The sequence below is a fragment of the Corapipo altera genome, unplaced genomic scaffold (genome assembly GCF_003945725.1).
Source record: "Corapipo altera isolate COAL_440 unplaced genomic scaffold, ASM394572v1 327, whole genome shotgun sequence".
In the NCBI taxonomy this organism is placed as follows: Eukaryota; Metazoa; Chordata; class Aves; order Passeriformes; family Pipridae; genus Corapipo; species Corapipo altera.
In genome coordinates, this window is record NW_020885004.1 from 505701 (window position 1) to 519738 (window position 14038).

At 41.5% G+C, this 14038-nt stretch overlaps 1 protein-coding gene and 1 long non-coding RNA gene across 11 annotated transcripts in view; one reads left to right on the forward strand and one right to left on the reverse strand.

Annotated features, from left to right (window-relative positions):
* PAX2 (paired box 2) overlaps positions 1 to 12794 on the forward strand; it is a 105652-nt gene extending 92858 nt beyond the window's left edge. For 5 of the 8 annotated variants that reach the window (XM_027667298.1, XM_027667297.1, XM_027667295.1 and 2 more), the window contains 3 exons: positions 1996 to 2097; positions 7972 to 8058; positions 9997 to 12794. In XM_027667298.1, coding sequence (XP_027523099.1) covers positions 1996 to 2097; positions 7972 to 8058; positions 9997 to 10118 — 311 coding nt within the window. In that variant the 3' untranslated portion in view covers positions 10119 to 12794. Of the gene's footprint in view, positions 1 to 1995; positions 2098 to 7971; positions 8059 to 9977 lie in introns of all 8 variants that reach the window. The other 3 variants (XM_027667299.1, XM_027667305.1, XM_027667301.1) reach the window with 1 other exon arrangement.
* LOC113958769 overlaps positions 1 to 14038 on the reverse strand; it is a 213446-nt gene that overhangs the window by 91845 nt on the left and 107563 nt on the right. For 2 of the 3 annotated variants that reach the window (XR_003531607.1, XR_003531608.1), the window contains one exon: positions 13336 to 13534. The exons of the other annotated variant lie outside the window; for it this stretch is intronic. This is a non-coding gene — a long non-coding RNA (uncharacterized LOC113958769). Of the gene's footprint in view, positions 1 to 13335; positions 13535 to 14038 lie in introns of those variants that run through there. 3 annotated transcript variants of the gene reach the window in all.

The following is a 14038-nucleotide window of genomic DNA, read 5'->3' on the forward strand; positions in this document are numbered from 1 at the left end:
GTATATGTGTTCCCAACTGAATGGAAGTGTCAAAATGAATTAATTTTGCCTGCCGCTACATAATGTTATCTTTAACTTTTCAGTGACACTGCTTTCTCACTCATCACCTGTTGTTATATCTCAGGCTAGTCAATAAAAGAAACTAAAAGAACAAGAATTTTAAGCACGAAAATTTCTTGCCTTAAAAGAATGTGAGAAAAAAATAACTACATATAATAGGCGTTATTCATACAGCTTAACGCACAGCTACAAATCACTAAAGGAATGATGGTGATAAATGAGTAAAAGAGTGTAGAACACAAATCCCTGAGACACTACATATTTATTTTTATCGATATTGGGGAGTGGCTGGAAAATGGCTCAGCCATTGCCTGGTAGTTCTATGCCATTATCTAAGAGGAGGTGAGCTAGGAACATCAGCCACTGATCAGGAACCTCTTGAGGGAGAAAGAATGAACTTGCATTTCTGTCTTCTTGAGTAAATCACCTCAGTAATCTTTAGTCAAGACCTATGAAAGCAATGACACCGTTTTAACCTACCTCATGCCAGAGAAACTTCCTCCCTTCAGGTTAAGCTCCGTGCCTCTTAGTTCTTGCTTTGCCTTATAACTGTTATTTATCTCTGATTCCCCAGCCTAGTTTCATGCTTGTTCCAGGGCCTGCTTTATCAGTTATCATTTTGCTGCTACTAGAGCTAAACCAACTCTTCTTCTTTCATTGGTGTATCCCAGCACGGTTCCAGTGACTCCAGTGGTGTTAATGGGCTACACTTAACCTGTCACTTCTAAAGGCAAATCAGACTCCTGCCCTTCAGTTAGAACAGACAGGAGAGATAAAATTTAACAAAGGAACAACAAATGGCACAAACTTCTTGGTGAGCTACAGTTCACCTAGGAAATGTGAAAGGCTTTGGATGTCTGGAACAGGCTGACATCTCAGTAGGCAGTGTTGGAGGTTGAGCTGTAAATCTCTCAGCAGCTGCGGGGGAAAGATTATCTTAATTTATTTAGCGCTTTTTTTTTTATTTTGGTTTGGGTTTTTTTGTTTTGTTTTGGCTTGAAACTCCCAGCAGCTTCTGAGATTATGTTCGTTCATTTAAATGCAATAAGCACTAACAGCAAATGCCCTTCTGGCTGGCCCATTTTCAGGCTAACCCATCCAAATGAGGAAATGCCTCTGGCATCAACCAAGAAGCCCCCAGATGCACTTCCTAAGAGATGAAAAATAAACTACAACCAAACACCCAGTCCACACCCCTCTCTACTTCTTTGATGGTGGAAAGATATTACAACTTTAAGTATTACAAACAAAAACTAGTACCTGTGATAAAAATGAAGTGAGACTCAAACTAATTTGCATGATCCTATTATTATATACAGTACACCAACACTTGGAAGGAGTCCAACCAGTATTGGTCTCATGCTAAGCACTGTGCAAATGTACTAAAAGTGTGGCCTTGCATCAAAGAGTTTGCAACATAAAAAGAAGCACAGAGAGGTGAAGTGACTTGCCTAAAACCATCAGCAGATGAATGACAAAGGTGAGAAGAGAGACAGGCACAGAAAACTCTTGGATCACTTTCCAATGCCTTGCACATTGATCATGCCCTAAAGCAACATCACCACAGTTTTGGAACTGCATCCAGTGCATACAGACAGGACCTCAGCTACTTTGGCAATGAAAATGCTGCCATTCTCCGTGCAGATCAGGGCCATTTTGATTTACTTAAAACAGATCCAAAATCTACAATGAAACAAAACAAATTCTTTTGAGCCTCACAAAGCTAAGTTTTAACATCTACCCTTACAGTGTGAGATCAAAAGTGCCACAATCTTCACTCAGAATTTTCAGGGGATGGACAGCATTTATGTAAGAGAAGGCTGCACAGTAGTTGCCTATCAAGCTGCTAGTCATGTGGGAGAGAAGGTGATATCAAATCAATATTGAAAGATCTTATCCTTATTGATCACCTGTCCTGATTCTTTCCCCTTCCAGGTCGTGATATGGCAAGCACCACCTTGCCTGGCTACCCACCCCATGTTCCCCCAACTGGACAAGGCAGCTACCCAACCTCAACTCTTGCAGGAATGGTTCCTGGTAAGTCAGCTGACAGACCTCACTAATGGTGCACACATGTTTGAACAGTATATCAGCATTGCAAGAGCTTTCACATCTGGCTTGGCTATTGCTTTGCTGACATTAAGAGCAATTCTTTTCATAAAGAAATCATCAGGTGCCTATAACCAGTGTTACTAACAACCCTTTTTGTAATGTATCTCTTTCCCCCTAGTAACTGATTAACTGCTGCTATGGGCAACTAGCTAGCTATAACCTGTGACAATTAATTGGTAATTAATTAACCTAGTATTCATTAACTAATGTAATTATTTTCCAATTACCTATGCAGGTTATTATGCGCTGCTTATGGCTTAGGATATTCACCTATCCACTAACTTAGGGGAACAACTTACTTTCTATCTAAAGCCATGGCATCAAACTGAAAGTTATCAATGGTAATTTAATACCTGCAGTTTTTGGAGACCTACTGTCTATAGCCTAAACTAGCTAAGAACTCAGCAATGATTAACAGCATTTCAGGAGAAACCAGCTATGCACTTTTAACAACCAACTACTTACCCACTTGTTTGTAAGATTGTGCCTCCAACCCAAGAAAAAAATCTACCTAATCCTACATCCAAAGGCAAACTCTTTCTTTGTTACCCAATGCCTTTGGAGAAATACCTTATCTCAGCCTATGGATTCTCCCACCCTTTAGGGAGAAGAGAGGACCATTTACTTTAAGGCAACTGAAGAGTTTCTTACCTCAGGGTCTATTCCCCACTCCTCTGATGACAGTTTTCCCCAGGAGATAAATGAAGAGACAGGATTTTTGTTTCTCAGACACAGTAGCTCAGAATACAGAACTTATCTGCTACTGATTTCTGCTTTTGTTACAGCCCGGGGTTGTGAGTTCTGGTGGTTAAGGAGCAGGTACACAGTCCATTCTGCAACCTCTGCTTCTGAAGGGATGAGTCCAGAACTAAAGCAGCACAAAGCTGGGGACAGAAAGCTCTTCTATTACTATCATATGATTTGCCAGGGCTTATGAGTGGAAAGCCTAACTTAACCCTCATTCAGATTTTGGAACAGCTAGCTGAATGAATGTAAACAGCAGTGAGGGTAGCAAAAATATCACTGATAGGAAATGTTTTCAGGCCAAAGTCTTTAAATGATAAATCATAGAATCAGAGAGTGGCTTGACTTGGAAAGGACCTTTAAGATCATCTAGTTCCAACACCATTGTCATGAGCAGGGACACCTTTCACTAGATCAGGTTGTACAGAGCCCCATCCAGCCTGGCCTTGAACACTTCCAGGAATGGGGCATCCACAAGTATTCTGGGCAACATGTTCCAGTGGCAAATTTTAGGGTATCTCCTTCTACATCCTTCTAGATGGTTTGGCTTGAGAATCAGAGAAGCACTAAGGCAATATATATCAATTAACACACCACACTCCCAAAAACATGTAACAGTAGGTAGATTCAGTTGACAATATTTAAATCAGTTAAAGATCAAAATTTACAGGAGGTCATGGCGTATAGAAATAATTAATAATACCAAACTAACTGGCTCTCTGAGTAGAGACTTCTAAAAAACCAGGCTCTTCTCAACTTCTAACTGTTCTCAACTGTTCAGTGGTTGCTATGTAAGTTTAATGTCCTCATCACAAGGATGATACTGACTTCTAAAGTGGGACAAAGATTTTAAGACCACTAATCACAGGGGTCACTTATCCAAAAACAGGGTATTTTAGCTCCTTGATGTGGAGGTTGCTTATCTATAACACAGCAGTGTCCCAAAAAAACCACAGAAATACTCCCAAAAATAAAAGGAACAGAATTACATAGGAAAAAAAAGTTGTTATAGTTCAAAGTAAAAAAAATAAACAAATACTCCAGTCAAATGGATATATTTACATTAAATCTAATGTCAACATTCAATCAGAGGAAGTTCTTCCAGTGGCCTGCTTGGGCACCCTGCAGTAGTTACTGCATCTTTCAACAGAGCATCAAGTTCTGGCTGTTTCAGTCATACCCCACTGGTCAGACCCAGTCAGGAAGCCCTTCTATTCCTGTCTTCTAATGTGACCAAAGCCAACAAGATGGAGATAAAGAGGCTTCCTGTGAAGAAATAGAAGACTTAGTTTTAATGGGTCACACTGCAGATCTCTGCAGCCACTACTCTGTGTCAGGGGCCAACAGGAAAAGTCTGAGGAAGCATTAATAATAGAGCAAGCATGTATTGGTACTTTCTCAAAAAATCTCCCACCCTCCAAGTTGCAGCTAAGAGACTTCCTAAGCCAGACTTAATATATTTCTATTTCATATTAAACACCCTCTATCGGTTTTCCCTCCACAAACTTAAACAATGTCTCCTGAACCAATATAAACCTTTAACATCTACTGCAACCTGTGGTAAGAAGTTCTGTACCTTAACTACATATTTTGTGAAAACTATTTCCTGTATTTGTTCTAAACCTGCCACCTGCTAGGCTCACTTCATGCCTCATCGTTTCTGTATTGGAAGACTAAACCAACAAGATTTAAATACAGATGCCAAGAAATACTGTTAGTAAAGATTCCCAGAGCACAGATTGCACAGAATATAGGCCTCATGAGATCGATCCTCTGTGCTTGCTTGCAACCTCTGTTAAGAGTCCGGTTTGAGCAGACAAAACAAATACAATATTGCCAGTGGTTTGTTACATGCCCTCAGGCCAAGAAAGATCAGGGGCCAATGCTCTAACTACACTGGAAACAAGAAGCCAGCAAGATGACCACTTAGGAGGTATCTTTAAGAAAGCTACTGACATACAAACAAACCTATTGTTTAGATATGAGTGAATAAGAGAAAGAGGCTCTGTATTCTCTAAACAAAGGTGCAAATCTAAACACAAAACTGTTCAGAAACCAGATTTCTAATCCATGCAAAATTCTGATTTTTTGATATTTGTTTTCATCCTGCATTGGTACGAGGAGACAGAATCTTGAAACAGTTCAATTTGCGAACATCAGGATAAAACATTTCAGTAATGTCAACATGTTTTAGATGTCAAAACATATTAAAATAATAAAAGAATTGAAAGGAAATTAAATGAGATGAGAAAGGCAAAATGAAACAGAACAAGAAAGTTGAAACATAATACTTTGTTTCAATTTGCAATAATTTCAGAACTTTTCTTTCCAAAACTCCATTGAAGCTGACAAGCTCATGCAAGACATTTCCATTTCAATGAGACAGCATTTTCCAGTGGAAAACTGTTTCTGAGAAGATTGTTTGAGCAGTGCTAATTAAATCTGCTATGTTCTACCCATGACAACCTTTCACTAGACTTCTACTTGCATAGTCTACAGAAGAGCTTGTCTCCTGTTGCAGTACATCCATGCAACATGGTCAGCACATGCACATATCTCTGAGGTTTATGTGGATGATGTGATAAGATACATATCCTGCATTTGCCCCTGCCCATTACTTCAGGTCCCTGGCTATAGACATGGAAGAAAGCCAGTAGTCCTGAGCATACACTTGAAAAAGCAAGGGTTAGTCACCCAAAGAAGGATGATTCAGGTATTGTGCTACACTTAACCTACGCATTTGAGAGAAGTTTCCCACACAGGTAACAGAACACCTTTGATCTCTGCCTCAATTCTTCCTCTTTCCCAGAAAGGTCACCAAGTTTCAGCAAACTGTTTTAGTAAAGTGAGCATCGGCTGAAGGAACTGCCGTTTACACAGAGCAGCGCAGTCTGCAGAGGGCTGGGGATGGCAGCAGCAGGGAGTCGTTAAACAGAATCCAATGTTGATGAGGAAATTACACTTGTTTCATTAGTGATCGGGGAAGGCGATAGCTCAGTTCCTCTTGGTCACAGTTGAGCTCAAAAGCTCATTATCCTGCTGCATGCATGCTTTCACTCCTCGTCAATAAACACTGTTTCCAGTGGCTGCCCTCCCTCCTCCCCAGCGCTCCATAGCTGTGACTCTTTCTCCTGTACTTAACCCATGTTCAGGAACACTATAAACAGTTTAGGGTGTCAACTCAGAAGGTGGTGAGAGAGAAGTCTTGAAATATCAGAACAACTTCCCTCCATGCAGTGAAGTGATGTTATATGAGGCACTTCAAAAGCAGAAATTCCCATGTGGATAGTTTCTCTCCTTTGGGAGGCAAACACATTCTAGTATATTCCACAGATAAGTCAATTCAGTAGAGATAAATCTGGACTCTGCATTGCATCTTGGTCGTCTTAGCAGGTTTCTATTCCTTCCCAGCTACTTGTCAGGATTTTCAGTGCAGGATGTTTCTAGCTATGGAATTATGCTGAGTTATTATCATTAAAACAGTAGTTAGCAAGATCTGTCATACAAAACGAGGTTTTATGTGGAAACTAAAAATTATTGTGACTAAAATACCTTTGGAAGTTGATGGGATTTGATGCATACACATTTTTGCACTGACTACTTTGGTTATTATCCTGAGTTACTTTTAAACCTGTCTGGAAAGATTCTCTGCAAGTTTAAAGCAGTGTAAATCCCCTGATTTCAACAGCCTTCATTTCCACCATCTGAGAATCTATGATTTTGGCTTTAACACTCCAGTGAGGGGAGATTTGCAGAGATTACGGTATAATTAATTGACATTCTTTGGTAATTGCATCACAGGCATCCATCGTGTCTTGCACTGCCTTCTTTTTCTGTTCCATGGTATCTAGCAGGGACTGCCAGGTGTTTTTCAAACACTTCTGCTGTAACAATTCTACCCCTGCCTTGGGGCACATCAGAAGCTAATAGCCACACTGTTCTACCACTGTCCTTTAAGTGCACAATGCCTTTCAGATGGCATTAATTGTCCCCAGTCTGTTGGTACTGCATTAAATTGAGGTTATGATGAAATAATGTCATGCTTTTTTTTAATAGAATGATACATGTTTAAGTTTGGGGAGATTTATTTTTTTTGAATGCAGCACCATAACTTCTTGGCCTTCTATTAAAAAGGGAGACTCAGTTCCTTCTGCGCAATAAAACTGAATTTTAAAGAAGACTCTACAACATTCAAATCTTGGGTCAGAGTCTTACTAGATCTCAAAGCTTGCAAGTATTTTGGTTTGGGCCCATTTTATTAAACGTGAAACGTGGAGCCACAGCACAGCTTGTCTTTCAGATTCAACACAGTACCTAAAGCGCTGATCATTAGAAAACTATGTTCTGGAGCTGGAATGAAGCAAGTTTTCTCTGTAACTCACCAAGAATAAAAGGGGGGTTAATAATGTATGAATCACTTTTCTGACTAATACCATCATACAGAGTAAGAAAGTGATTCATGTGTTTTTCCATTTTATTTTATATAAAAGTCCAGCCTACTCAGAACATTTCCAAAAAGGAATGATACTCTTCTCAGCAAATATGCCATAACCCTCAGTACCCTACAAAGAAAACTTAGCAATACATATTGCCATCAACAGCACTGCTAGTTCCAATGAGTTTATTGTGAGCTTGTCCCATCATGCTGCCATACCTGCCATCTTGACACTACCGGAGAACCTTAGATTTATTTATAAGAAAGCTGATAGTTAAGTGCAGAAAAAGCTTGCATATGCAATCCTACTGCAACTTGAGATTTGGAAGTCAGAAGGCAATGAAAAATAAGGAAACAAAAAATAAACCACTTTAATTATTTATTTTTATTACTGAATTTCATTTAAATTAATTTCTTGATTGTGAAGAGGTCAATCTTATGATTTTTAATGTTATGTGTAAGGAACTTTGCACTGAACAAGCACTGCAGGGACCTGAAGGGCAAAGTCCCAGCTGGGCAAGGAAGCTACATACCCTACAGCATCAACACTGGCTTGATGGAATAGCAGACGTAAGTCTTCGTTCCTAACTGTATTTCACACCTTCCTTCCTTTCTTCCAGGGAGCGAGTTCTCAGGGAACCCCTACAGCCACCCTCAGTACACAACCTACAACGAGGCCTGGCGGTTCAGCAACCCTGCGTTACTAAGTGAGTACCTCTTTCCCACAGCACACCCCCAGCCTCGCGCTCCTTCTGTTTGTCTATTCGTTTTCTTTGTTTTTTGGTTTTGTTTGTTTGTTTGTTTCTGAAGAGGGTTTTCAAGTATTTGGGCAAGTGATAGGCCTTATCCCTCACTCTCAGTCCAGTGTTGAAATGGGTATATACTTCATGCATGTTTTGTAGCAGTTTTGGAGCTGATTCCTCTTTCATGAGACGGTTCAGAACTCAAGTTCAGCTCTAGCTTCTCTGTGAGCTGCATCCATAGTTTATTACAGATTGTATCAGAAATTAAATTCAGGCTCTGTTACTCTCAGGCTGTAATCAGCATCCTTTCAAGGCCTTATTAAAAATCCAGATGACATTTCACTCCTCTCCCAAGCTAAACCCAGACTCAATTCCTGGGGATCTGTAAATCCCATAGAAGTTCTCCCTATTCAACCAGTTAGAACAGTGTCCAGAGTGGGAGACAGGCTGCATCATTAGGTTTACAATAGACAGCAGAGTTGTCTTGCAGGGATATATATATCCATCTCCAGTGACTAATATGCCCATAATCAGGTTTTTTTTCAGAGGGGAAAAAAACTCCTATGAGACTATCTTCTAATACAACACCTCTTTGCAAGGGAATAAGAAGAGATATATTATATGTAAAATAAATCAGTTGTGATTATTATCTACATATTTACTGAGGTTTAACAACTGGATAATAGATGTACATTTTATTCCAGTGTTGTTAAACCTCAGTAAATGTGATCTTAATAATCAATCACTATTTAACACACATTCGATAACCATCTAGAGAGATTTCACGACAAATGTGACCCAAATTCCAAGCAGTAAACGACTGAATTTTTGTTTCATTTCTCTCCTCCTGGTTATAAGAGTGACCTATTATACTTTGTCAGGTATGCTCAGAACATCTGGCCCTGACACTTTCCTTGTGGCTACAGATCAGGTGTGACGTATTTGTGCTTCAATGTTGTTGTTGTTTAACCCCAGGCATTAGCCAAGACCCATGCAGCCGCTCATTCACTCCCCAACCAACAGGATAGAGGAGAAAATCAGAAAGATAAAAGATAGACAACTAGCTGTGGGTTGAGATAAACACAGTTCAATAGGGAAAGCAAAAGCCACACATGCAAGCAAAGCAAAACAAGAAATTAATTCACTGCTTCCCATGGGCAGGCAGGTGTTCACCCATCTCCAGGAGCGCAAGGCCCCATCACATGTAATGGTTGGGATGCCATCACTTCATACATCCCCACTTCTTCCTTCTTATCCCCCCTTAAAATACCAAGCATGACACCATACGGTATGGAATATTCCTCTGGCCAGTTTGGGTCATCTGTTCTAGCTGTGTGTCCTCCCAGCCTCCCACATACCCCCAGGTTCCTTGCCAGCTTGGCAGTACGAGAAGAAAAAAAGGCCGTGGCTCTGTGTAAGCCCTGCTCAGCAATAACAAAAACATGTCTGTTATCAACCCAGTGTTCAGCACAAATCCAAAACACAACCCCATACCAGCCACTGTGAAGAAAACTAACCCTACCCCAGCCCAAACTAGCACAAAAGTTCATGGGCTTAGTTACTGACGGTCAGAAGAAGCAAAAGGATCTCCTTCCCATAGAGGGCTGTCAGATCCAGAGGCCACAGTAACATCTATCCATCAAAATGCAACCCTCAGCTGGCTTCCACTGATTGCCTTTCCCTAATCCCACTAGGAGCTCAGTCCCCAAATTCGTTCTTTTGGTTTCTTTTGCTTTTCTTTCTTCCTACCTTTCCTTTTCTTTTCTGTTCTCCTGTATTTCTTTTCTTAGTTTGATTGTTTGTGTTTTTTGTTTTGGTTTGGTTTTTTTTGTTTACTGTTTGTCCTTTCAACCAGTCCATTCTTCTCCTGTGTTAACTTTCAGGTTCCCCTTATTATTATAGTGCCACATCCCGGGGCTCCGCACCTCCCACTGCTGCCGCTGCCTATGACCGCCACTAGTTACCATGGAAACCACATGAAACTGCAGGGCGACAGCTTAGGCCTCCACATTGTACCTGTCTGATCACCTCCCTCATCCCTGGGAAGGGTGAAGAGACCTTCTCCGTTCCTCCCCACAGTCCAGTTCCTTCCTCTTCGCCATGAAGGCGCCGGACCAAGCGCTCACCACATGAGACTGAGATCCCCTCCCTCCCCCTGCCCTCCGCCCCGACCGCTTCCCCCACACCGGGAACAGCCTGCGGCCAAGTGGCTTCTCCAGTGGGAGCCCTCCAATGCCCCTGGGTAAAGCTCAGCCACATGAAGTCCACTCGGCTTCCAGAACTCCAGGGGGACTGGGAAGCAATGCAGATGGCAACCATTGCCTTACAGGACCCCTTTCTGGGAGCGGTAAAGGCCAGGGAAACAGGGGAGAATGCCGCTCATGAAACACTGTTCCCCAAAGATATACTCTTCTGTGGTGGACTCTTGATGTGTGTAACCTGTGATGGTCACCCTGTTCCCAGGACAGAGGGAACAGTCTGGCTAGAGCAGAGATGGCAGTACAGAGCCCTGGCCCACCTGGCAATGAAGAAAGGACCAAGTAATGATCTGCACCCCATGAGGGGTCCTCTGTGCACCTCATCCCCACTCTCCAGCATGGATTCCCCCAGAGTTGGCTGCACCTCACGGGTGGTGACTTTGCAGGCCAGAATTGGGAGGAACCTCACACATACACCCACAATTTCTGTGACACACAATCAGCTCAGACAGGAGGATGGAGCAACATTTACAAACAAACCGACGAAATGAAGAAATATATAAATAGATATATAAATATAACTGTGTTTTTATGCTTTGTCATGAAGGTCTGTAAAAAGGAACAAAAAAATCCCCAATTTTCTAAAAAACCCAAGTGAACAAAACCAACAAAAAAACCAAAATAATAATTAAAAACCCTACAAAAATAAAACTCCAAGTCCCATCCCTCCCCACCACCTGAATGGCAGACAAGTTCCTCTGACGTTTGATGCTCCTCTTTCACTCTAGGGTTTTGTTTCCTTTCTGTTTTGCACTACAGTGGGATGGTGGTATTGGAGAGGATTGGATGCCAGCTCCACCCGGGAGCCTCCTCCTCCTCCCCCTTTCCCAAAATCCTGTCTCTGGGGAGCAGTGTGGACAAGTCACATCTGACAAAGTTACCAAACACATCAGTCGACAAAAAAAGCACTCTGAGTCAACAAACGTTTTCCATGTCACTGGTTGGCAAACAAAGAAAACAAGCCCAGCTGCGCTCTAACTGCGCTGTGTGGTGGAAAGTGTGGGGCTTCATCTGGGCCCATCTGATTGCCCTCTGGACAGCTGAGACTGAGATGGACAAATTCAGGATTGGCTGGGATTATTGCTTGGTTCCCTAGCCCTTAGCCTTCAGTCCTTTTACCTTAACCTCTACTCATGACGACTTCAGTTCACCCACATCCCAACTTTTGCAATTTTAGATATGCCCAACACCCATTCTCTGCTGCCGGTGACAACAGCCTCATTATCTGTGCCCAACACCTAATTTCCTAATCACTATAGCCCTGCTATATGGGCCCCCCTTTGATTCCCAGTCCATCTGCTCATACACCTAGTAATTTATAGGCCCCACTCAAATACATATGCCTGCATCCTACCAGCCAGTTCCAACATACAGCCCCATCTTTTCATGTTCAATCCTATATTGTGCATCCTAATATTTACCCCTTATCCCAAATGCTCACCTGATGATTCTCTAGGGATTCTCTCCTCTTTTTGGTTCCCAAGTGACTGACAAACACTGTTCTGCAAAAGGCTAACTGTCAATAGAAATGCTTATTACTTCTGTATTGTCAGCAAACTCATAAACTGTTCCTTGCACTGACACTTCCTAAAAAATTACTCAAAGAAAACATGAAGGCAGCTATAGCCTGCCCCCAGGGCATCAAGTCTGCCAAAGTAGATCCTTGTTGTTTTAGAGAGGTTTCAGATAAAACTCATGGGCTATTGTCCGTGGACAAAGACAGGATTGAGAATAAAACCCCCAAAGGGCATAGAAATGAAAAGTGGAGCAATCTGTACAGCCAACATCATGTATAAAATCCAAAGTTCAAAGCCTCTGAGGAGATGTGGTAGTGGACTCTATTCTGTCTCCAAGTTAAACTTGTATGTATGAAATCCACCATCAGTAAACAGCTGTGTTGATCCCAAAGGCCCCTTTCACCTCACTCTTTTAGCCTTTGCATGGATTTAGCTGATTATATGTCCGTGTCTTCTTTAATGGGGTGCCCAAATGATAAGGGAATTTGGGGGGATGTTTACATAGAAGATATAGAGCTAAAATCTGTTCCTATGCAGAATAAAATCAAAAAGGTTACTCCTGATCTGTTAAAAGTGTCATTCTGCACATCTTACCTCTGAGTAACCTGCTGCAAATAGCAGAGTTATTACTCTATCACTGAGACCAGAATTTGGCCTGTTATCCCATCTTATTCTTTGAGAGAAGAAAATTCTGTGCAATTTCTAAAAATATACTTTCACCTCTCCTCCTGTTTTCCTTCACAGACATCAGATAGATGCTGAACCCTGTTAGTAGTGTCTCACTTTTAGTCTCTCAGTACAACCTTTGCTCTATTTGTGCACCACCCAGATTCACTCAGCAGGTGGTCAGGGCAGAGGCAATAAATCCCAGGACCAACAAGGAGAAGGTCCTGAGGAGACTAAAGAAAAGAGACTCTCACACCTCCCACTTGGCCACCTGCAGCCCAGGGGCCAGCTTGAGAAAAGCTAGGAGCTCAGAAATGCTTATTTTTATAATGGTGTTTTGCTAAACTTGAGACATGAGCTAGGGTCTGAAAGCAGGATTTAGTTGGCTCACTCATGGCTGGCTTCATTTGACCCTTGGAGGGCCAAATCTGTTGTTGGTTTAACTCCACTGATGAAAGAGGATTTCCACCAGGCATTGGATTGGTTTGGAAAGTTCATAAGTACAGCATGTAGTCTGACTTGGAAAATTAAAAGGAAAGCAGAATTATGCAAAAAACTGGGCAGTCTAATCCTCTTCCACCACCATCTGTAGACCCTCATGCGAATGTACTGAATTACATTTGCCAAAGAGTTTCTTGTGTTGGTTGTTTTGATTTACAGTCGGTGGATGCATTGTAAAGCAGTATTATAGCCCAAGTCTAGTAGCTGACGTGGGGATTTATGTGGTGATATTATGCAGAAGAAAACCATCAATATTCATATAGATTCCATTAGACTGGACTATGCAGGAAACGCAAAAATTCTACCAATTATTTAATATTATGTTATTTGCAAAAAACAATTGCTGCTTTGTAGGAAGATAATGTGTGTAATGTGAAGGCAATTCCTCTTGTATATAAGTTCATCTCCATCTTCATCACGGTAGTTATTAAAACAGCCTCGTCTCATCCTGTAGATAAGGAACACGCTGTGTGTACTGTGCAAGTCTCGTTGTGCTCACTGAAAACAAAACGATGTGTTCAATAAAGCACAGCACAAATTCAGAACCTGAGGGAACAGCCAAACCTTGGAAGGACCCCTTTCCCCAACAGGCCAACAGTTGCTTCTGTATAAGTGGAATTTTTTTTCTTTTATTTTTATTTTCCTTTAAAAAATTTTACAGGAAAAAAAATGAAAAAGGATTGGAGGAAGAAATCATTATGCAAAATCCAGTGAAGTCTGACTCAAACCTCTCCTCGATTCTGCTGTGTCTTACCCTTCCCATATTTCTTTCTCACACCCTCTTTCCATTCAATTTCTATCCCTCTCTTTTATTATTTCTCATTCCCAATGCACTTTTCTATCCAGGGAGGGAACAGCATTATCGATATGGGAGCGGGTATCTGGGACCTCAAACTCCCCAGTTCTCTCTATCGCTCTAGAAAACCTTTGTCAAATCCAATTTCCCCCTCTACCTCAGTTCCAACCCTCTGTAAAATGGGAATAACAATAGTTTCTAGTTCA